Genomic DNA, 23,705 nt, shown 5'->3' on the forward strand with positions numbered 1-23,705 from the left:
CCATATCATTTCTCCCCTTTTCCTCTTTACACTGGTAACCACTAGTTTCTTCTCTATTGGATATGTGTATTTTAATTGGAGTGTTTTGAAAAGTTGTCTAAGCCCAAGGGACTGAAGCTAAACTAGAGTACGATGATAAATAGAAGGAGTGATGATTAAAATAGCATTTGTGAAGAACTACCTTGTATCATGACTGTTTCACCTGCTCTTATTTGTAGTAACAATTGTGAAAACAATCCTATGGTTGTGATCTTATGTATTATTTTTATTGTATTATAAAAATTATTTTTAGTTTATTATTTAATTATATTATTATTATTATCATCTCCATTTACTAATGAAGAAATGGAGACACAGGTTAAACTGCTTTCCCCCTCCCCCGCACCCCGATCAGGATCTGGTAGAGCGGCCTTGCTCAGATGCTTCAGCCTAAATTAGGTTTTGTTTATACAGGCTAGAGTCGCTGCCTTGGCTGGTGGTGGCAGTTTTAATGAGGATTCTGTAAATTCTTCACCTTCATCACTGTCTTATTTATAACTTGGCTTCTCCATGTAGGTGGGGTCTTAGCCTATAGGACTAGCTGTTGTGATGAATGACGGGGTGGGGTTCCCTGGTGACTCAGATGGCAAAGAATCTGCCTGCGGTGCCGGAAACCCGAGTTTGATCCCTGGGTCAGGAAGATGCCCTGGAGAAGGGAATGGCAACCCACTCCAGCATTCTTGTTGGGAGAATTTCATGGACAGAGGACCCTGGTGGGCCACAGTCCATGGGGTCACAGAGAGTCAGACACGACTGAGCAACTAACGTGACACACTAACATTGTGATGGGTGGCGGGCGATGTGTTTCTGTGGTCCAGGGCCCTGAAGGCTGAGTACACACACTCTCCTGCATTGTAGGTTCCAAGGAAGACAGCATCTGGGTTGGTTCTGTCTTGCTTTTTTTTCCCCTTTCCCCTCCATCTCCTCTGAGCTTGCCTCCTTCCGGTCCTGTCGTCAGCACATCCTAGCCTCAGCATTCTCTGGATTCGCCAGCTTGAACGGCAGTCCCTGCTTTTGCCTTAGCAACAGAAGGCTTTTTTAAATCAGAGAGGATAGCAGACAGTGCCAGAGTCGGCCAGATTTATATAACGTAACTGGTAACGGGTCTCTGTGCTTTGCAGAAGCTTTTTGCTTGGCACCTTTCTCTTGGTACATTCTTTTTCTCCCTTCAAATCTCTAGAATTCCAAGCAGCCAGTGTCTTAGGATTACAAATTTAATGTGATGTGGAAAATAAAATGGTCAGAACTTCTGGAAGTATCTCTACTCTGCCTGGCTTTTTGCCATATGAGCATCTGTTCGTTATGTTTTATTTTTCTAAAGATGTTTTTGATGTGGACCATTTTTAAAGTCTTTATTGAATTTGTTACAATATTGCTTCTGTTTTGCATTTGGGTTTTTTGACCGAGAGGCATGTGGAATTTTGGCCCCCCCGACCAGAGATCGAATGTGTAACCCCTGCATTGGAAGGTGATGTCTTAACCACTGAACCACCAGGGAAGTCCCTGTTAGTATGTTTCATCCTCACCATGTTTTTAGAGTTACCATCTCAGGAATAACTTGTTTCCCTTAGTTATCATATCCAAGGAAGCTGAGATTCCTTTTGACATATTAGTTTTAGGCAGTATTAACAATTTTTCTATAGTAAGCTCACAAGCAGTCTTCCTGCTGATCCATTATGAATAGACAAAAGTTTATCACTGCCTTGAGTTTGCTCATTTTCTATGAAAAGTGATTGAGATTTGATAGGGAGCAAGAATGACAAACACATTTACTAATAAACTGCACAGGCTCTTTGCCTCATTTGTTAGAAGGATGAGGTCATGGGATAAGAATTGTTAAAGACAAGTAAGCGTCAGGACCTTCCTGGCAGTCCAGTGGTTAAGACTTCCAAAGCAGGGGGGTGTGGGTTCAATCCCTGGTCGAGGAGCTAAGGTCTCACATACCTGGCAGCCAAAAAACCAAAACAGAAAAGAGAAGTAGTATTGTCACAAATTCAGTGAAGACTTTAAAAATGGCCCACATCAAAAAAAAAAAAAAAGAAAGAAAAAGGAAAACAAACAAAAATAAGCATCAACATCCTGACATATATTAGCACATCCGGTGTCTCTTGGGCCCATCCCTGTGTCCTAGAGTAAGAGTAATATAACAGGACAGGTGTGATGCAAGTCATCAAGGTGAGCGTGGAGACCTTCCCTCCTTGAAAAGTGCTTTGTGTCCTGGGTTTTCCCTTTTAATCAGTTCGCAAGTATTTGTCGTGCTTCTGTATCCTGTGCAGTTTGGGATGGTACACTGATTTTTGTCCATCTATCATTGTTGTTGTTGAAACAAGTGTCCTCTAAGTAAGTGAAAATTTTCGAATAGCTAAACTTGAAATCAGGATGGGACATAGGTGACTTCTGGAGAATTAATCTTGTTATACTGCTTATCATTCTAATCACCAAGTTACTCTAATCTTTTTATGAAATGAGAGCTACATTTTCTTGTCATCTTAAGCACCACACAGAGCATAATTCTTATAAGCCAGTTACGGTTCTGTGAAAACGGAATGATATCCTCAGGGGCTTTAGAGGTGAAACTGTAATATTTACCCTTACACTGAAGGGTGCCAGCCTGTTTGAGACATGGTGGCTACATGGTGGAGGCATCTTGGCTTTCTGTCACTTGCTTTTATACCTGCGTTCATCCCTAGCAACCTCCTCCACTCCCACCCTTTACTTTGCTGCTTCTAATTAATTATGGTCTACAAATCCACTCATTCATTTAGCCAACACACCCTGGTCAGGTATACCATGCATTGAGTACTGTCCTCGAGGGCTTGGAGAACATGAGCATATAACATAGATTCTATTCTTATCCTCATGGAGCCTGTGGTCCAGAGGGGAAGACACACTACACAGATAAATGTATAACTACAGAATGATGGTTGTCATATAGGAAACAAAGGAATAGGGAATAGATAAACAACAAAGCCTTACTATATAGCATAGGGAACTATATTCAGTGTCCTGCAATAAACCATACTGGAAAAGAATATGGAAAAGAATGTGTATATATGTATAACTGAGTCACTTTGCTGGACAGCAGAAATTAACACAACGTTGTATTGATAAATCAACTATACTTCCGTAAAATAAATTTTAAAAACAAAATATTTATTAACCTAAGGAAAGGGCGTAAGGGGTGAATGGGAGACATGTTTTAAGTGGGGAAGGGGACAGCAGGGTTGGGATTTTGGAGGAAGTCCTAACTCTGGTAAAGATTTTGCATCCACCCTAAGTCATGTGAGGGGCCACTGAGAGTTTTAAACAAGGGTTGGAAGGATCAGATTTGGCATGTGAGTTGGAATGAGTGCTCAAGAAAGGAAGCCATGAACTCCATCCTCTGCTAGACTCTCCAAGGAGGTATGAGTATTCCAGTGAGGGAGCTCCTGGTCCCTGCATTTTTGACATTTCTTTTGGTTGCTCAGTATAGGGATTGGCAGGCTTTTTGTTTTTTTCCTTTGAAGAGGCAGATAAGTTTGCAGCCATATGGTCTCTTGCAGTTATCCATCTCTGCCATTACAGCATGAAAACAGCCATGGACAATACCTAAATGAATGCCTGTTGTTGTTGTTTAATTACTAAGTCGTGTCCAACTCTTTTGCGACCCCATGGACTGTGGCCCACCAGGCTCCTCTGTCCATGAGATTTTCCAGGCAAGAATACTGGAGTGGGTTTCCATTTCCTTCTCCAGAGGATCTTCCTGACCCAGGAATTGAACCCCATGCAGGGATCTCCTGCAAGGCAGGTGGATTCTTTACCACTATACCACCAGGGAAGCCCAAATAAATGCCTAGGTTCCCATAAGTCTTATTTACAGGAACAGGTGGCATGTGGGATGTAGTTTGCTGACCCTTGGCTCAGAGGATGCTTTGTTTATCATTTCCATGGTCTTCATCATTGAGGTGGTTGAGCAAGGGAGGAAATGCAATCTACGTGGTTGTCCCTGGCCTCGAGCTGCTTACAGTCATTATGGGAAGATAAGTATATACACTTTGGAAGTCATCAACTAACATTACAAGGCAATATGTAATTAGGCACCAACATGATGAACAAAGAAACAGGAAATGTGAAGAGTTTGCTCACTGGCTTGGAATGAGTGTCTAGGAATGGTTGTAAAGGCTTCGTGGAGAAGGTGGAACTTTGACAATCACAGACACCTTGAAGTTGAATACACCTTAAATTGAATACAACCTCGTCCAACCTGCTAATTTTACAAGCATGTGAACCCAGGCGGAATTGATCTTAAGGCAGAATCTGGACAAGATTCTCTACATCTTGGCCCAGGTAGTCTTTCTCTTTCAGGTCTGGTCCTCCCACAGTCTGAAAATACCTATCTAGTAAATTCGTAGTAGTAAAGAAGAGAAGGACCGAGAGGTTCCAAATTATGGGTTATATGGTGGCTTCTTTGGTCCTTGAAGAAAGGGGTTCTTAAAAGGCTGAGAATAGCATGATTGTACCTATTATTTGTGATGAGAAGGAAAGAAAAGAGAAACTAGTGTGGAGTGGAAAGGGAAGGAGGTGAATATGGATTATAGAAAGATGCATGGGTACCTGACATGTGGACAAGGAAGCAATCTACCTGTCCTCAGTAAGAAGAATCTCTAAATTCTTTACATGTGCACGTTCAAAGGCATATCCGTGCTGTTAGAGTACTTGACTGCTATAAAGAAGGAAGTAGTCTGTGTGCTCTGATGTGGAAAGATTTCAGTGATGCAGTATTAGAAGATGAACAAAAGCAAGTCATAGAATAGTGGGTATATATAGCCTTTCCCCTTTATATATGTAAACCAAACCCAAACCTGAGGTAGCCAACTTGGCCAAGTGGAAGCATGTATGTGTATTTTATGTGTAAATGCCCAGAAAATGGTCTGGAAAGATGCACACCATAATCAAGAGAGTGTTTCTCTGGGGGTGGGTGGCTTTGAGCAGAGACTTAAACATTTCACTCTATTCCATAATTATTAGAGTGGTTACAAGGAATAGTTAGGGAATGTGGGTTTGACATGTACACACTGCCATATTTAAAATTGATAGCCATTAAGGACCTACTGTACAGGGAACTCTGCTCAATGTTATGTAACAACCTAAATGGGAAAATAATTTGAAAAAGAATAGATAACATATATAAGTATAACCGAATCATTTTGCTGTACACCTGGAACTAACTCAACATTGTTAATCAAATATGTGCCAATATAAAATAAAAAGTTAAAAAAGAATTTTTATTTTTGTTATAAATAATGATTTTAAAAGAGCAATATTAAAGCAATAAGGGAACTTCCCTGGTGGTCCAGTGATTAAGCTTCATGCTCCCAGTTCAACGTTAGGGTTCTCCTGGTTGGGGAACTAAGATCCCACAGGCTACACGACACAGCCAAAAAAAAAAAAAAACAGTAGAAAGTGCCAGGTTGGGTGAGGGTTGGAGGGAAGGATCTGACAGTTGAACTGGGTTGTCTCCAAAGTGGGTCTCGGAATCTCAGGTGATTAGAGCCCAAGGGGGCCCGTCTTGTTTCAGGAAGTCCAAAACTTAGTTGGGGATCAGAATCATTGGGAAAGCTTAAAAACCAAATCAGACAAAAACAGATTCTTGGCCTCATTGCAGATCCACCTGATCTCAGGTGATGGGCTGGGGATGTGGATTTTCAAAAAGCTTCTCAAGGTAATGTTGATGTTGCAGTTGAGGCCCCAGGCTTGCTTTGAAGCTCTGATTTAATTCCCCTGCCTCTGTATCAAGGAGAGATGGAAGAATCTCGACCAAAGAGAACCAGCCTCAGGTTTTCTGGCTCCTGTTCTCCTCAGCTTTTTTCATTGACTGTGTCTCTTGATTTAGATGTCTTCCCTAACATCAGCTTTTAGGCATCATCTCAGCTTGTTTTTACATTTTATAGGGAATTTTCTTAAATGTTGTTTTTGAACTTTAACTGCCCTCCTTCCCATGCTTTGTTCTTAGGCGCTTAGGTGGCTGCAGGTCCATGCTCCATTGAGCCTGGCCTCAACAGATAGGAGCATCTGAAAGTATTAACTCTGTTGTTTAAAGCTCATTCAGAACACCAAGGGCCTGCCTCTGGTTTACAAAATAAAAAGAAAAGGTCATTTAGCTTTGTAAAGACAAAACCTTTGGAAAAAAAATCACACTTTGTCTATTGGTTAACGCCAACTGGGTCACCTGTAGTAGCAGCTTGAATATTTGTCATCCTGCCATCTCAGCTGATTTGTCCAGCTATCAAGAAATGGCTACCCATTAGTTGGGTTGTAGCAGGAAGACACTATTCGGCAAGTTACTTTCCTTTTGCATTAAGATTTTAATGTGTAGCATTTTTAATATGAGTCCCAAAGTGCTTTCATGTTCATATTCTCCATTGATTTTATAATCAGTTTGCAGCTTCACTTTACAGATGGAGAAAAAGAAAGCTGAGGCAAAAGTCAGGCAACAAAACCAAAACTTTGCAGCCAGAAGATTAGACCCCCTGTGGAATTGTAGTCTGTTTTTTTTTTCTCTCTCTCTTATGATGTAGCTGTTAAAAGGGCACAGTACTGGGGACTTCCCTGGTGGTTCAGTGGTTAAGAATCTACCTTCCAGTGCAGGAGACTTGGGTTCAATCCTTGGTTGAGAACTAGATCCCACATGCCACCAAGCAACTAAGCCCCTGTGTGCCACAACTAGAGAGAATGAATGAATGTTAAAAAAAAGTGGCACAGTACTGGTCAGACTTTTAATGGGAATGATGATGGTCGGGTAGGGATTGTTCCATCCTTTCTCCTCCTCTTCCTGTGTAACATCTTCTTAGCTTTTGTTCCTCCTTTCCCCCTTTTTTTTCTTTCAGCTTGGATTCCTCAGTACCACCAGGGCTCAACCAGAGCAGAAGGCACCAAGTCTCATTGGCAAATACCACCACGTCGACCGCATCACCGGCCAGGTGCTCACCTGTGACAAGTGTCCAGCAGGAACCTATGTGTCCGAGCACTGTACCAACACAAGCCTGCGTGTCTGCAGCAGCTGCCCCACGGGGACCTTTACCAGACACGAGAATGGCATCGAGAAATGCCACGAGTGTAGTCAGCGGTGCCCCTGGCCGATGATCGAGAAATTACCTTGTACTGCCTTGACTGACCGAGAATGCACTTGCCCACCTGGCATGTTCCAGTCGAATGGAACCTGCGCCCCCCACACGGTGTGCCCCGTGGGTTGGGGGGTGCGGAAGAAGGGGACAGAAATGGAGGACGTGCGGTGTAAGCAGTGTGCTCGGGGGACCTTCTCCGACGTGCCTTCCAGTGTGATGAGATGCAGAGCGTACACAGACTGTCTGAGTCAGAACATGGTGGTGATCAAGCTGGGGACCAAGGAGGCAGACAATGTCTGCGGCCCGCTCCCGTCCTCCTCCAGCACCGCCCCACCCTCCCCTGGCACAACCAGCCTTTCACGCCCTGAGCACACGGAACCCCACGATGTCCCTTCCTCCACTCTCATTCCCAAAGGTAACTTAACCTCGTGAATCATGTATATGAGGAAGGCTCCGAGCCCTGTGGGGCAGTACCAAGAACGGGCGGGGAGCCACGATGCTTTCTCCATCTTGTCTATTCCAAAGTCACCCCTGAAGATGGGGCTTGCCTTTTGTGGCTGTTTAAAGTCTAGCTTCCATGGACCTATTAGAAACATTGAGACTCAGAAGTGTTAGCTATTAGGGAGGAATAAATATCTGAGAAGTAGGTGACATCAAGCTAGAAAATTAGAACCAGGAGAAACAAGGTCAGCATGTAGCCTTAGGGAAATCACTGAACTTCTGCAGGCCCTGGTCACAAACTTGTCAACCATATGACACCGTAAATGAGTGATTTGGCTCCTTTAAGGTCCCTTCAGATTAAAGGTTTTCTAACACCCAGCCAGTCCTGGGGAGACATAGCTGGAAGGTCAGGAGAAGGGGAGAAAAATACCACGACATCTGGAAGGGAAAGGTGAATGTTGGATCTGAGGGGAGTCCGAGAAAAGGAAGATCAGGCAGGAGTGTCAGGAAACAAGCAGATGTGTGTCATGTTGAAGGTAACTGGCGTTCACGTCTGGAAAAGAGTTTTTTATTTTTTTCCCATAGGACTTTATGTCCTTCATCAAGTATATCCCAGTTTTCCTCAGAATTCTTTGAATCTCAGGCAAGAATAACATTTAGCTTTTATTTTCAAATTCCTTTTGATTGAGTTTAATTTTCATGAGATGATGGCCAAAAACTGTCCAGCGAGCTCTCACATGCGGTTATGTTTGACCTTCTGATGAGACCCCATAAGGAAGGCCTTCTCACAACCGCCACTAGAAATGAAGAAGCAGCCTCACAGAGCTCCCGTGATCTCTCCAGGTTTCCTCAGGGGTCAGGTCCTGTCTGTCGGGACTTGAAATCCCTGGCTTTCACTCCTTAATGGAAAATTGCTTGTGGAAGCTTCTCTGAAAACAGTCCACTAAGCTGCCTGCCGAAATCTTGCTGCTCTATTACTAGCACATACTAAGCAAGTCCTGCTTTATTTTGTTCACTGAGAATCCCACCAAACCTTTCTCTGGTCCAACTTAGACTGGAGTTTGAACTCTTTCCTTTATCTTAGTCATGTTTTCATTTTACCACTGTATCTTGAAGTAGCTAGTTGGTGGGAGAGGAAGAATAAAGAAATTAAAAGACAGCAGAATTCAATTGGAGCTAGTTTTCTAATAATCAAAACAAGAGTTGACGTGGTACGCGTGGCACAGGGGAAGCTACTGTGAAGCTCAGGCTTGGTCCCTGAGGATACCCTTGCTTTTGGCAGGAGAGAGTGAGTTTAGCTGTTAAGCTGAGTTTTAACCTCTCACATAAAGGCATTGTCAAGGTCTTTGTGAAAATGTACAGTATCATTTATTCTAAAGCTCCATAGGTCATCTCTTCTTGGATTATCTGACCTGGTTTGGAGATGACTAGGAAGAGGATGGAATGTGTAGATACCCCCCATATAGAAAAGCTCTTGCCCCCTCCTTACTCTTTTTTTTCTAGGCATCAACTCAACAGAATGCAACTCTTCTGCCTCTGTTAGACCTAAGGTGCCAAGTGGCACCCAGGAGGGGACAGCCCCTGACAACACAAGCTCAGCGAGCGGGGAGGAGGGCGTGAGCAAGACCTTCCCCAAGCTCCAGGTAGCGAACCACCAGCAAGGGCCCCACCACAGACACATCCTGAAGCTGCTGCCGTCCATGGAGGCCACTGGGGGTGAGAAGTCAAGCACGCCCATCAAAGGCCTCAAGAGGGGCCACCCCAGGCAGAACCCACACAAGCATTTTGACATCAACGAGCATCTTCCATGGATGATTGTGCTTTTCTTGCTGCTGGTGCTGGTGGTGATAGTGGTGTGCAGTATCCGGAAAAGCTCGAGGACTCTCAAGAAGGGGCCCCGGCAGGATCCCAGCGCCATTGTGGAAAAGGCAGGGCTCAAGAAATCCATGGCCCCCACCCAGAACCGGGAGAAGTGGATCTACTACTGCAATGGCCACGGTGAGCCTGCCAAACTTGTTCCAAAAAGCGATTCCACAGTTTTTGGAATCTCTTTTTATACCAAGTGCTGTTTGATCTGTTTGTGATAGGAGAAATCAGGTGGATAGCGTGTGATATGGTAATGTTCAGAGAGAATAACTCATCTCTCCTGGTTCCCCTGGGCATTTAAAGGACAGTTATTTCCGAATGAGACGTGACAGTGACCTTCAGGGTCTTTGTTCAACTTTGTCGTTTAACAGGTGAAGGGATCAAGTTCAGAGAGGTTTGGCTGCCTTGACCCAGGGGAGTCAGTCTTTTGTTTCAGTGAAGGTGGGACTGAATCCGTATCTCCTGATGGAGGCTGCTGAGAAAATAGAGGGAGGAAAAAGGCAACTTGTCTGAAGTGCACTTTTTCAAATTTGAACCTTGCCTTTAGGTTCCTATCACTTTACCCACATGTATTTTCCCCCCCTTATATTTTTAGGATCTCATTTCTATTGGGAAGATAGGAAGGTTTTTTGGGTTTTAAACTCCCAAAGCTTAGTATCTTGATCACCTGAGGCTGGCTCCATATCTCTTACCTAGTTATCGGTGTGTATGAGTACGGGCTGGAGTATTTCAGCTTTTTCTCTTTGGAGGGCAAATCATAGCTAATGAAACTTGTCCTGGTAGCTAAGTGTGATCTGAAGGCTGCAGTTTTCAGACTGTGGCAGTAAAACTTCCATTTCTTTAATATTAAATAAGATTTCAGCCCAAGTTTTGATAATCCCATTCAGGATCTTTCTCCTTAAAGATAAAGGCATAAAGCTTAACTTCCTGTAAAGTGGTTTGACCTTTTGTATTGAGTCTTGAACTTGCTTATACTCTTTGGCCCAGCAGTTCTATTTCTGTGAATTTATCATAAAGATATAAATCAGAAATACTAAAACAAAAAAATTTAAGCACAAGGATTTTGAACTTTTAATTCAACATCATGTATAATAAATAAAAACCAAAAGTAATTGGAGGGTTGGTTTTAGGGAATTGACTAAGTAAATTGTGGCATATCCATATTATGACTATGAATATTATGTTGAGGTTGAGGATTATGAGATTTTTTTCTTTTTTAACCCATGACATGGGAAAACGTTTATACTAGATTAAAGAATAGAAAAAGCCACCATACTACGCACCTTATATAATATAATCTTAGCTATCTTAAAACTTGGGAATAAATTCCGAAAAGAAATATGCCAAAGTGATAATGAAGTTTCTTTCAGTTTGGTGGTGTTTATGTGGATTTATCCCTTATTGGTTTTGTTTTTTACCCAAATTTTCTTTAATAAGCACATGCTAGGCTTATAATCAGAAATGTGGAGGAAGTTTAACAAAACAACTCATTTTATTTCCCTTTGCTAATTTGTGTGAATGTCAAACCAAGTGAAAGACGGGTGAACTTCCTACTTGGGATGAGCCTGCACAGATTTGAATGAAACAACCTTTTGCTGGCAGCTGAAGAAGGAAGACTCCAATTCTCCCTTTTTTAAAAAAATCATTTTTATATGGATATAATTGCAAAAACACACAAGAATTGCAAAATCAGTACAAAGAATATATTCATGTCCCCACTTGACCTATTGCTAACATTTTGCCCTTCTGCATTATCATTTGCTCTTTTTCTATAAAAATATATATGTTTTATGTTATAAAATGTGCCAGGTAATTTAGTTATATATAACATGTCATGTAACATAATATGCAATATATAGGTAATTTCCCTGATGGCTCAGATGGTAAAGAATCTGCCTGCAATGTGGGAGACCTGTGTTCATTCCCTGGGTGAGGAAGATCTGCTGGAGAAGGGCTTGGCTACCCAATATTCTTGCCTGGAGAATTCTATGGACAGAGAAGCCTGGAGGGCTAGACATAAAATAGTTTTTCTGAACCATTTCATGAACATTTATGGCAGATACTTCAGTATTTATTTCCTAACAAAAGGATATAGTCTTAAAGAATAGCAGTTTTCAACTTCAATAAGTTTAACATGGATACAATATTTTAATTTACCATGCATATTCCTCAGTTGTCAGCTAACCCAGTAAAAGGCCTGTGATAGACAGTGTACTTTGTCCTGTGATATAGGGTCTTCCCTAAGATCTGGTATTTCATTAAATTGTCCTTTAAGTGGCCAGGCAGAACCTTTGTTCTAATATATGGTTAGCAGAAAACAATGTGTCCATTCTGTTCAATTAAAGAAGCGACTCCATTCTTTCAGTAGCTGTGTTTATGGATTAGGTTATGGACAGCTGTATTTCTAAAAGTCTCTTGTGGTGTAGTTTTCAGAATTCTCGAGAATACAGGAAATTATAGAAGTAAATCTAGTCCAGCAACACAAAGCAACTTAATACAACGATCTTAGGCGTTTTTATGGCTGCCGTAACCTTGTAAACTACCATGTCTGTGTCCTTGAAACAATCCTATTTTGTAGAAAGAATGGAAAAGCCAAATCAAACAATACCTGACCCTACCTTCTGAGGAAGCAGAGCTTCAGCATTCTGTTTTTCCAGCTAAATCACAGTCATCTCATTCAGATGTTACTATCTCTTTCAGCAGTTTAACCTTTTTCCCTAGGATTTTGCCTTGGGAGGTTTATATTTAAGATTTTTTTTTTTTAAAGGAAGATCTGTTCTTTCCAAATTGCTGTCCTCAAAGGTACACTCAGGTAAAATCCCATAACAAAGAGAGGTTCTGTTTCAGAAAAACCATTCCAGGTGCTCAGAGAGGCCTCTGGAAACAATACCTTGTTGATCTGATTGCAGTGAGTTCTGGGCAGCAGATAATCCTGTATAGTAAGATCATTTTCTGGTCCTTATCCATTTCACACTGAATTGTTCAGGAGGATAAGGGTAAGGATAAAATCACCTAGTCCTGGGTGTTCTGTGTAAGAGGTCATTACCCCTTGCTCACCTTAAGCAGACGGTGCTGTATTCCTGAATGCCCTGTAGACCCCAGCACTCTGAAGCCAGACCAGTGGTTCCTACCTTTCTCATCAAGACCATCTCTTTTGTGGGGGGATCCTCTCACCCCTTACAGATTTATGGTTCTAAAGTTGAATTCCACAAAACTGCTACCCTACTTTCATGGAATCCTAGTGCTGGAAACATAAGATGAGGTCTTACGTGGCCAGGAGGAAGGGAGACTGAGAATGCTGTGGCATTTTGTGTGTTTTATATGTTTCCTTCACTTCTAAAGTCATAGCAATTTTTTGCTTGGCCAGTTGGCACTGTACTCCTTTGGGCTTGGTCCAGTGTAGGAGAATTTGTCTTTGTTCAAATTTTTATTCATTTATTTAATTTTGTTTGTGCTGGATCTTCCTTCGTTTCTGCACCAGGGCTTTCTCTAGTTGTGGCAAGCAGGGGTACTCTCTAGCTGTGATGCACAGGCTTCTTCCTGCAGTGGCTTCTCTTGTTGAGGAGCGCAGGCTCTATGGCACTCGGGCGTCAGTAGTTGCGGCTCTCAGACTCTCGAGCACAGGCTCAATAGTTGTGGTGCAGGGCTTAGCTCCCCTGTGGCATGTGAGATCTTCCCAAACCAGGCCTCAAACTCGGGATCGAACTGGTCTTTATTGGGCTTATGAAGGAAGACCATTTCCCGGTTTCACAGCTCTGCAGAACTTCACCCTCTTTCCAGGAGAAGCAGTAAGAAACAATCAAATTGTAGGAAGGGAACTGTGATTGTGTTTCTCTTATAAATATTTCCCCGAAGTTGCAGGGGTTAGTTGGGGACAAATGCAGTAACTGGAAGCTGTGCCCTGGATGTATCTGAACAACATTAATATACTCTTCAATCAGATTTCAGGAATGACATAACATTTCATCTGAATTATTAAAGCCACCATAAGCAGTGTTCAGAAATGAAGAACAAATGAAGTGCATTAGGAATTCAATAATGAGTACTTTTCCACTTTACATGTTTCTCTGAAGTGGGACTAGGGGGTGTTTGCTACTACCCACACAGGCAAGATCTTGAGGTGATTTGGGGTGCAAATCACCCAAGTAAACTGTGACTTTCTAATATGATTTTCTAACCTTATAAGAAAGGTTTCTGCCACCATTAAGTTTTCATTGTCTACTTTTCTTTAACAAAGACTGGTACCATCCTTGGGCTTACGTGGTGGCTCAGTCAGTAAAGCATCCACCTGTCAAATGCTGGAGACACAAGAGACTCTGGTTTGATCCCTGGGTCGAGAAGATCCCCTGGAGAAAGAAATGGCAACCCACTCTAGTATTCTTGCCCAGGAAATCCCATGGACAGAGGAGTCTGGCGGGCTATCATCCTTACTGAATGCCATATCCTGTTCTAAACATTTTTATAAGTTTAACTTAATTTTCTTAACCCTATGAGGTGAGCTACTGCCATCACCATTTTCACTTCAGTTCAGTCACTCAGTCGTGTCCAACTCTTCGCGACCCCATGAACTAACTGCACCACGCCAGGCCTCCCTGTCCATCACCAACTCCCGGAGTTCACCCAGATTCATGTCCATCGAGTCGGTGATGCCATCCAGCCATCTCAGCCTCTGTCGTCCCCTTCTCCTCCTGCCCCCAATCCCTCCCAGCATCAGAGTCTTTTCCAATGAGTCAGCTCTTCTCATGAGGTGGCCAAAGTACTGGAGTTCAGCTTTAGCATCATTCCTTCCAAAGAAATCCCAGGGCTGATCTTCAGAATGGACTGGTTGGATCTCCATGCAGTCCAAGGGACTCTCAAGAGTCTTCTCCAACACCACAGTTCAAAAGCATCAATTCTTCGGCACTCAGCTTTATTCACAGTCCAACTCTCACATCCATACATGACCACTGGAAAAACCATAGCCTTGACTAGATGGACCTTTGTTGGCAAAGTAATGTCTCTGCTTTTGAATATGCTGTCGAGGTTGATCATAACTTTCCTTTCAAGGAGTAAGCGTCTTTTAATTTCATGGCTGCAGTCACCATCTGCAGTGATTTTGGAGCCCAGAAAAATAAAGTCTGACACTGTTTCCACTGTTTCCCCATCTATTCCCATGAAGTGATGGGACCGGATGCCATGATCTTCGTTTTCTGAATGTTGAGCTTTAAGCCAACTTTTTCACTCTCCTCTTTCACTTTCATCAAGAGGCTCTTTAGTTCCTCTTCACTTTCTGCCATAAGGGTGGTGTCATCTGCATATTTGAGGTTATTGATATTTATCCTGGCAATCTTGATTCCAGCTTGTGCTTCTTCCAGCCCAGTGTTTCTCATGATGTACTCTGCATATAAATTAAATAAGCAGGGTGACAATATACAGCCTTGACGTACTCCTTTTCCTATTTGGAACCAGTCTGTTGTTTCATGTCCAGTTCTAACTGGTGGGAAAACTGAGGTGCGGAGAATCACTTGCCCAGGGTCACACAGCTATAAAGAAATAGTGCCAGGTTTTAATCTCAGGCACTGATCTGACTGTGGACACTGCTCTCTGATTCTCAGAGTCTGGATTTATAAAAAAATCTGGATTTTAATTTTTCCAATGTTAGAAATTTCTAGGTTTCTGTGGTTGACTTTTTTTTTTACCATGCCCAATCAAGAAAAATTTACTTCCCTTAGCAAAACCCAACTTGTTCTGAAATAAAACAACCATAAAATTGTCATCAGTAATGAGTTTGCCTCCACGGAAGCCACTCCGATTTCCTCCTTCTCCCTTTTTCTTGGATTGCTTGCAGTGGAAGCATTCTCAAGCCAGGTACCCAAGGGCTGCAGGCTCTGAGGGCCGTTTGGAAACAGAAAAGCTGTTTCAAAGAAGTCCGAGGTGATGGAGTTGTGCTCATAGGAGCTCACATCTGTTGAACTTGGTAGTGCTTTTCTCAGCCCTGGATGGCAGCAGCAGTAGCAGCAGCTGCAACCGAGAAACCTTCCTTGCTTTGCCAGAAGCCTCCTGGACTCCAGATTCCAGACAGTCATCCTGTCTGTCAGCCCAAATTTCCTATGGGAAGTAGACTTGAAGTGTAAACACCGGGGAGCCGGGCTGAAGGGAGCAGATTCTTCCATTGACGAGGCTGCCCAGTCCTTGCTGTGTCCTTAGGGCTGCAGTCATCTCACGGGGAATAGGCAGGAGCAGGCGGGCTGCTTTCCAGTCCCCAACTCTCCACCCTCTGTCTTTGCCACCTCTGCTTCCAGTAATGCTATTTCCAGCAGACGGCACCTTTTGGTGGATTCTAGGATGTTTGAGAATTATAAAGCACACACAGCCATTGTAGGAGAAAAGCCTCTTACCCTGACAACTTGAAAAGCATTACCTCGTGCAGAGTGGAGGGAGGTGTGGCCTTTGCTCTTGGAAGGCTGCTGTCCTTCCCAGGCCCACCCTATGGTGACTTCTTCCTCTAGACTTTAGAGGACAGGTATTTATGTTTTATGGAGGAGGAAACGGCAACCCACTCCTGTTACTCTTGCTGGGAAAATCCCATGGACAGAGGAGCCTGGCTAGCTACAGTCCCTGGGGTTCCAAAGAGTCAGACACGACTGAGCTACTGAGCATATTTGTTTTTGATGTATATTTTAGTCTCTTATTTATCTAACTAACAGTTTTTGAATTTAAGCTATTTGGGATACTGGAAAAACACATCAGCATTTTCACCACGTAGGGCTAAAATACAAGCAGGGAAAAAAAGTTCCTTACCAGTGAGTGTCCTTGAATCAACCTGGTCAGGTTTATGTAAGCAGATTTTGCAGAGGAGGAAGAGTTGCTAGAATTCTGTTGATCGCTCTTCATGAGTAATTAGTTATTACCCTTGTAATGTGTGTACAGAATTTGATGTGTTGGGTTGCTAATATGTCAAATTGTAAAAAGTAGGTGGGTTCAAGTTTACAAATTAAAAAAATTCTTACTATATTTTGTCAAATTAAAGATGCCACTGATTGTGGATGCACTGTTATTTTATAAGGAAAATAAAGAAAAAAACAAAAAACTGCAACTGAGCTATGGAAAGGCATTGATTAAAAACATATCACTTATATGCAGAATCTAAAAAAATGATACAAATGAACTTATTTACAAAACAGGCTCACAGATATGGAGAATAAATGTGGTTACCAAAGGGAGAAGGGGTGAGTGAGGGATAAATTAGGAGTTTGAGATTAACAGATACACACTACTATCTAGATATAGGGCTTCCCTGTGGCTCAGCTGGGAAAGAATCCATCTGCAATGTGGGTGACCTGGGTTTGATCTCTGAGTTGGGAAGATCCCCTGGAGAAGGGAAAAGGTACCCACTGCAGTTTTCTGTCCTGGAGAATTCCATGGACTATAGAGTTCATGGAGTCGCAAAGAGTCAGAAACAACTGAGCGACTTTCACTATATATAAAATAGATAAATGATAAGGTCCTACCAAATAGCACGAGGAACTATATTCAATATCTTGTAATAGCCTATACTGGAAAAGAATCTGAAAAAGAGTATCTGTCTTATCTGTCAGCCTGTCTGTGTATCTGAATCACTTTTCTGTATGCCTGAAATATTATAAGTCAGCTGTACTGCAATTTTTAAAAAGTGCTTTCAGATATCTTAGAATGTCTAAAATATGGTGGCAATCTTTTAGCCCCAGTCCTGCCTCTTCTCCATGAAGTCTGACAGCCTGATTCTAACTGCGTTGTTCAGTTCTGAGTTTTCCGCTATGGCCTGTTGGCTCCCTGGGTTCCCTTCTTCCTTCCTTTGGGTCTCCTCCCACCGCTCTGGCTGTTCCTTCTTCAACTCCTTGGCTAGGTCCTCCTCTTGGACCCCACCTCTGAATAACGGAGAGCAGGCTCCATTTGCACACATTCCCTCCCTGGGTGACCCATGGCTTTACATACCATTTATCCGCTGCTCATTTCCAAGTGCATCTTCCCAGCCTGGATCCTGCACCTGAACTCAGGCAGAATGCCTCCCACCTGCCTGACGGACCCAGATGTCCAATAGGCACCTCCCACTTCAGTTGGGAAAATCTGAATCCTGAACCATCCAGTCCACATCAGTTACCCAGTGCAGAAGATGGCACCTCCAGTCTTCCCCCTGATTAAAGCAGAACCTTAAAGTCATCCCTAGGTTGGGAAGATCGCCTGGAGTAGGAAATGGCAACCTACTCCAGTATTCTTGCCTGGAGAATTTCAAGGACAGAAAAGCCTGGTGGGCTGCAGTCCATGGGGTTGCAAAGAGTCGGATACGACTGAGCACTCATGCGTGTTAGAGTCATCCTTAACTCCTTTCCTTCTTTCTCACCCCATATTAGATCCATTAGCCAATCCCACCTGCTCTACCTTCAAAACAGATGCAGAAGCTGACCATTTCCCCTCCTTTTCACAGCCACCACCCTGGCCCAAGCCACTGTCACCTCTCTCCTGAATCATTGCCTTGACATCTTAACTGGTTGCTCCGCTTTTGCCTGTGGCCCTTTTAGTTTATTCTTGACACAATGGCCAGAGTGATCCTGTTCGATGTAAGTCAGATAGTGTCATTCGTGTCATTGAAAAGTCAAAGACCCCAGTGACTTTCCTTTGCATGCACAGCAGCAGCCTGGAGGCCCAGTGTGATCTGTGCTCCCCTGCCAGCCAGTCAGCTCCAGCCTCCAGTGCCTACCATGTTCCCCATGGCTCACTTGCTCCAGCCACACCGGCCTTCCTGCCCTTCAGTGTACGGGTCAACACCCTTCCTCCCTTCGCATCTGGTGTTCTCCCACAGGGCTCACTCCCTCACCTCTAGGGCTTGATTCCAACGTTAGCTCAGTGGACCCTTCTCTGAGATACCAGGGAGCAGGCCCGTATCTAAAATTGCAGCCCAGCCTGCTCCATCGCTTTCCCTCTGCTTTCTTTTCTTCCCTAGCTCTCCTGGCTGGCTGTCTAACACATGGAATTTCATTACTTCCCGTATCCCCCAACTGAATGTAGGCTTCACCAGGGAAGGATTTTGTGTTGCTTCATTCATTGCCACTGCCCAGTGCCTAGAATTGTGTCTGATGCTCAGTAAGAGCTCAATGCATTTTTATTGAATGAATAAATCAGCATCTTTAGATACAGGCTAAGATAAAGGAAGAGGGCATTTTTGGCTTTGTGTTTTTTTGTGTGTGTGTTCCTCTGAGAAATGAAAGAAAAGGTTATTAGTTGTTCTCACAGCCTCAGTGAAATTGATATCTTCCATCTGGAAAACCATCTACTGTCTTGACAGAGTTTGCCCTTGGTAAACAGCTCCTCCGTAAACCACGAGACCTTTGCACGGTGGTTTTTAGCGGCTCCCTAGATTCATCTGAGCTTGTAATGATTGCCCATTGAACCTCCAACAAAATAGTGATGAATTCTGCCTTGGAAACCACGTTAGGGTTTCAAATGAAATCGAAACAGTTCCCCCAGCTTTTCACCTCCACAGGGAAGGAGTATTTTTAACTTGGGGCAAACCAAGTTCCCGGCGTGGATGAAGCAGTTTTCTGTGTGATGCTTTTGGGAGTGATCGTTGTAGACACAGTGTGTTTTTATTTTTATGTTTTGACCATGCGGGATCTTAGCTCCTCCACCAGAAATTGAACCTGTGCCCCCTGCAGTGGAAGCGCAGAGTCTTAACCACTGGATTGCCAGGGAAGTCCCGATAGAGCATGTTCTAACCGTCCTATGACATGCTGGTTACTGCAAAACACATTCATGTGTGCGGTGTCTGCTTTTAGGAGCATTTACTGTGTTATCAGGCCAGACAGACCGTGACTTGGATAGCTTATCTCTGGAGGAGGTTTCCACCCTGGTGGGACCTCTTTGCCTCATGAGCTCTGGGCTCAGATGTGCAAACAGTGGACCACCCTCCATGGAACCCCTGGCAGAGGGAGAGGTTCTTGCACAACACCTGGGTTCCTGTGCCGGGAAGCCTGGGTTCCCCTCACTGAAAGCCACACGTTGGCCTAACTTCTGATCATGATAAAGACTGTCGATCTGGCCAGACCACACAGCAAGGATGTGATAGCCTTTGGTCCCTCACATTCTCAGGGGTTTAAGTTATAGACTAAGGGGATAATAAATGGTGGGGGTGAGCAGTTTAGGCAAGAGGGATGGGATGACAAAATGGTTCCCATTCATTCATTCAGAGACACTCATTGTACTTTTTATTATTGCTAGGTTCCGGGAGTTGGTGGGGATCATGGTGATGAGAGCAGGCATGGGGCTCAGGCAAAAGAGGTCCAGAAAAGGCATCTCTGAGAACATGACCGTTGCACAGGGCATCATGGAATGCCAAAGCTAGGCTTTTATTCAGATTTCTGAACTTGACCTCCATTGCTATACAAACATTATCTGTGTTGTGTCCGTCTTTGCCCTGTGTCTGCTGTTGGCAAACTTGAGATTACAACATGTGTTGGTGAAGAGCATGTTTGGGGTCAGGAGTCAGGCTGGGGGTAGAAGTGAAGTGGTTTTGAGCTCATGTGTCCTGTTTTCCTGAGACATGTATGTCTCAGGAGACTGTGTGTGTATGTGTGTCTGTGTGTGTGTGTGTGTGTGTGTGTGTGTGTGTAGAAACCAGCACAGGGATAACTGTGGAGTCATCTGTCCTGGGAAGAGTTTGTGTACTAATTGCCTCCATGAGAGTTTTTTCATTATTTGTCCCTCCTCTTCCCCCACTTCTTTTTCTAGAAGGATAATGAGAACTGCTATACATTTCACAAGGATGGGGGATACAGTGGAAATCTTTTTAAATGATGAGAATGTAGTACCAGCAAAAAGCTTATACTAAACACATTCATCCCTTCGATGTACTCACTCCTGTACTTCATGGTTGTGTAGCATCAAATTCAGAGGGCTGTATCGTGGGGTCCACACGACCTCTGTTTCCTCCAGTTCTTTCATCACTGTTTCTTGTGTCTCTTCCAGGGAAGGCTTTACAGTGGCTTCTTAATGATGGCACTCATTTCAGATGTTTATCTCCAAAAGAACAGAGCTTTAATACTTTCTTTATAAAAGTCAGTTTGGGTTGTTATTAAAAGAGGACGAACCCTTTCTTGCATGCTGGCATTGACATGAAGCTTGAAAAGAAATGAGCCTCCAGAGAGGATTGTCACCCAGATCATATCTAACTCAGGGTTTTATAATGTTTGGGAAAATATTGTGTCTTTCATGATAACCTCATCCCTTTTTCTTGAGCTTCCTCAGGGTGGAGCTGGGCATTCTGCTCACTCAGAAGAGGGAGCCCCCGAGTGCTGTCTTGATACTCTGCGAGTGGCAGGGGAGGCGGCATTGACCTTTCACCCATCCCTTTCTGTGGGTGGCTATTGTCTTGTGCAATGATGCCCCTTCGGACATATACTAGAGAGATTTCAAGAAACCCAGGAGGTTGGGATGCTGGAGCCTGTCTTCATCGTCCAGTGCCCGTGATCCTGGTGCTAACAGCCTCTGTCTTTGTAGAACTCCTCCTACCTTTCAGATTCGTTGCTCCAGTGACCCTGGTCCAGAAGTGGAAGAAACAGAGGAAGGAGAAGCAAGATGCTTTATAGTTTTAACACTTGACCCCATCCACCTCCTTATCCGGCCTATGAAATAAGAAGTGGTATTTTCATTTTACTGATGAGGACACTGAAATCTTACAAGTCATTTGCCCCAAAGTCACACAACTAACAGGTCACAGAGTTTGAAATCATATATTGGGATTTATACATTTGTGATCTTTCTACTACTTGCGCCTTAAAAATCACAAGCCATTTCCCTTGGGCCAGGCCCACCTTCTCAGATGCAGCCCCTGGCTAGTACATCCCCTGGTTTATAGGACTTGACTCCTTCAGTTACTTCTTTGGAAACTTCTACCATCCCCCAGAGCTCCAGGACCTACAAACACAAGAAAAGCGAAGTTAACCTCATTGCCCATCAGTCAGCACTTTCATGGGTTGACAATTATATTGCTTTTCAACCTAAGGAAAAAGAAGTTCGGCTAAACAAGTTGAGATTGATTTAACGCCTAGTGACTGTCTTCAGTGAAAATTCTCCGAACTCTGATGGACAGATAACCAGGGCGCCCTGCCAAGCAGGGACTTGGTCTCAATCTCAATTTCACTAGCATTTCACAGTGAGGTTAATCATTGGAGCAGGAACTTTCATTTTTGTGTGTGTGTTTCTTTTCCCACAGTGCTTCTCTAAGTCTTTTTGCCATTTGATACTTCAGTCTTGTAACTGATGAGAATGTAGTACCAGCAAAAAGCTTATGCTTAAACACATTCGTCTCTTCGCTGTTTTCATTCCGTACGTCCTGGTTTAAAGCAGTTTAAACTGCTGCCAGCACATGGGCTCGTTTGTGTTGCTTATGGCTGCTGTCACCTAACAACAGAATTGAGAACCTGCAGCAGAGACTGTATAGTTCTCAGTATTTACTCTCGCTCTGTACAGAAAAAGCTTGCTGAAACTTCCTTTTTTTTTTTTTTAAAGGGACCGTAGTTTAAAGAACTACAGTTGGTATCCTCAGAGAAAAACTTTCCCAGCATCTGCTTGGTCAGTAATAACAGGCCAGGAAGAAGCACACCCTGAGTGCATTCATATGTGGGCTGTGCCCTAGGAGCAGAATTCAAGTGAATAATAATATTCCTCTATGACACCACATTCCATATGATCCACAGCAGGGGTACCACTAGCTAGCTGCTGCTAAGTTGCTTCAGTCGTATCTGACTCCATATGACCCCATAGACGGCAGCCCACCAGGCTCCCCATCCCTGGGATTCTCCAGGCAAGAACACTGGAGTGGGTTGCCATTTCCCTCTCCAATGCATGAAAGTGAAAAGTGAAAGTGAAGTCGCTCAGTTGTGTCCAACTCTTTGCGACCCCATAGACTGCAGCCTACCAGGCTCCTCCGTCCATGCAATTTTCCAGGCAAGAGTACTGGAGTGGGGTGCCATCGCCTTCTCCGAGCTAGCTAGGCAGCCTTAAAACTAGTCTCTAGTCTTACTCCATGAGATTCCTCACCAATAAAATTAAACACTTAAAGAAAATTTATATATCCCACATAATAGAATGTGTATATATGAGTTGTATATGAATACATGTCTGTAGAAGTGTTTTATATATATATGTTACATATATAGCTTTAAAAGGAATAATAAAAATAAATATCAAGTACAGTAATAAAATACAAAGACCTGTTCTCCCACCATGCAGCTTTGGAAGTTGAACCTTGTGGATACCTTTGAAGTCCCCTCTGTGCACCTGTCCAGTAATGCCCCCCTCCCTCCCCAGAGGTAGTGATCTCAGTTAATCATTCTACTGCATTTCCTATACTTGCATTACTGATTTTGCCTGAAACTTTTTTTCTAAACAAAGAACACTTTCAGATCCCATCAAATTTTGTGCTCCATTGGCATGACTTCATTTTCTTGGTGCTAAACTCTTTGTCTTAAAATCTCACAAGGGCTTTCAGTCTCCAGCAAACAGTTAGCACACAGTGGCTGCCCAGTGAATACTCTTGAAATACTCTGCAGGTTTTTCTTTTCCCTTTGGTGGCAATGGTGGGATTGGGCAAGGTACACCTAGAGTCATGGGCTAGTTCAGAGTGGTCTTCTTCTGTGGTGGTCTGTGATCCTGTGCTAGGCTGAGAGGCTGGGGTCTCCAGAGCTAGTGGTTGCCTCTGCCATCTTTGTCTTTATCAGCTCTGCAGTGGGAGGGGCCAGGCTGGTTCACATGAGTTGACTCCATGTTTACATAGTAGAAGAATAAGGTGAAACCTGATTCATGGTCCTTAAATTTAGCTTCCAGTCAATCTTAGTTGAAGGAAAATCTCATTGCACCCATTCTTCGTGTTTTCCTCTTTTTTTTTTGTAATTTTTGTGGCTGAAAAAAAAATATAAATGCTGGCTTTCGGAAGAAGGAGCTATTGTTAAGCGTAAGCCTTTTAAACTCTGTAATTACTCCATAAAGCCTGTGTGTTTGCATCAGAAATGCATTTTGTCTTAAGTTGTAGTGCTCAGTGTATGGAGCATTTATAATGATAGGGTACTTCCAAAAATAAATCGACTCTATAGAAAATGTTAATCAGCTGATCCCCAGGGACTGTCCTGAGTATCTCCACTGTACAAATGAGGAAATGAACATGACAGTTAGTGGTTTGCCCAAAGCCACACTGTCGCTGGCATCACGAAGATTTAAGCAAAGGTCCCACGTACAAGAAAACAC

General features: G+C 43.4%; 1 protein-coding gene across 1 annotated transcript in view; it reads left to right on the forward strand.

Annotated features, from left to right (window-relative positions):
• Positions 1-2,199: 2,199 nt before the first annotated feature.
• TNFRSF21 (tumor necrosis factor receptor superfamily, member 21) overlaps positions 2,200-23,705 on the forward strand; it is a 51,177-nt gene continuing 29,671 nt past the window's right edge. Inside the window, exons 1-3 of the mRNA XM_010863228.1 lie at positions 2,200-2,214; positions 6,870-7,557; positions 9,087-9,581. Coding sequence (XP_010861530.1) covers positions 2,200-2,214; positions 6,870-7,557; positions 9,087-9,581 — 1,198 coding nt within the window. The remainder of the gene's footprint in view (positions 2,215-6,869; positions 7,558-9,086; positions 9,582-23,705) is intronic.

Source organism: Bison bison, unplaced genomic scaffold (assembly GCF_000754665.1).
Source record: "Bison bison bison isolate TAMUID 2011002044 unplaced genomic scaffold, Bison_UMD1.0 scf7180017864487, whole genome shotgun sequence".
Classification (NCBI taxonomy): domain Eukaryota; kingdom Metazoa; phylum Chordata; class Mammalia; order Artiodactyla; family Bovidae; genus Bison; species Bison bison.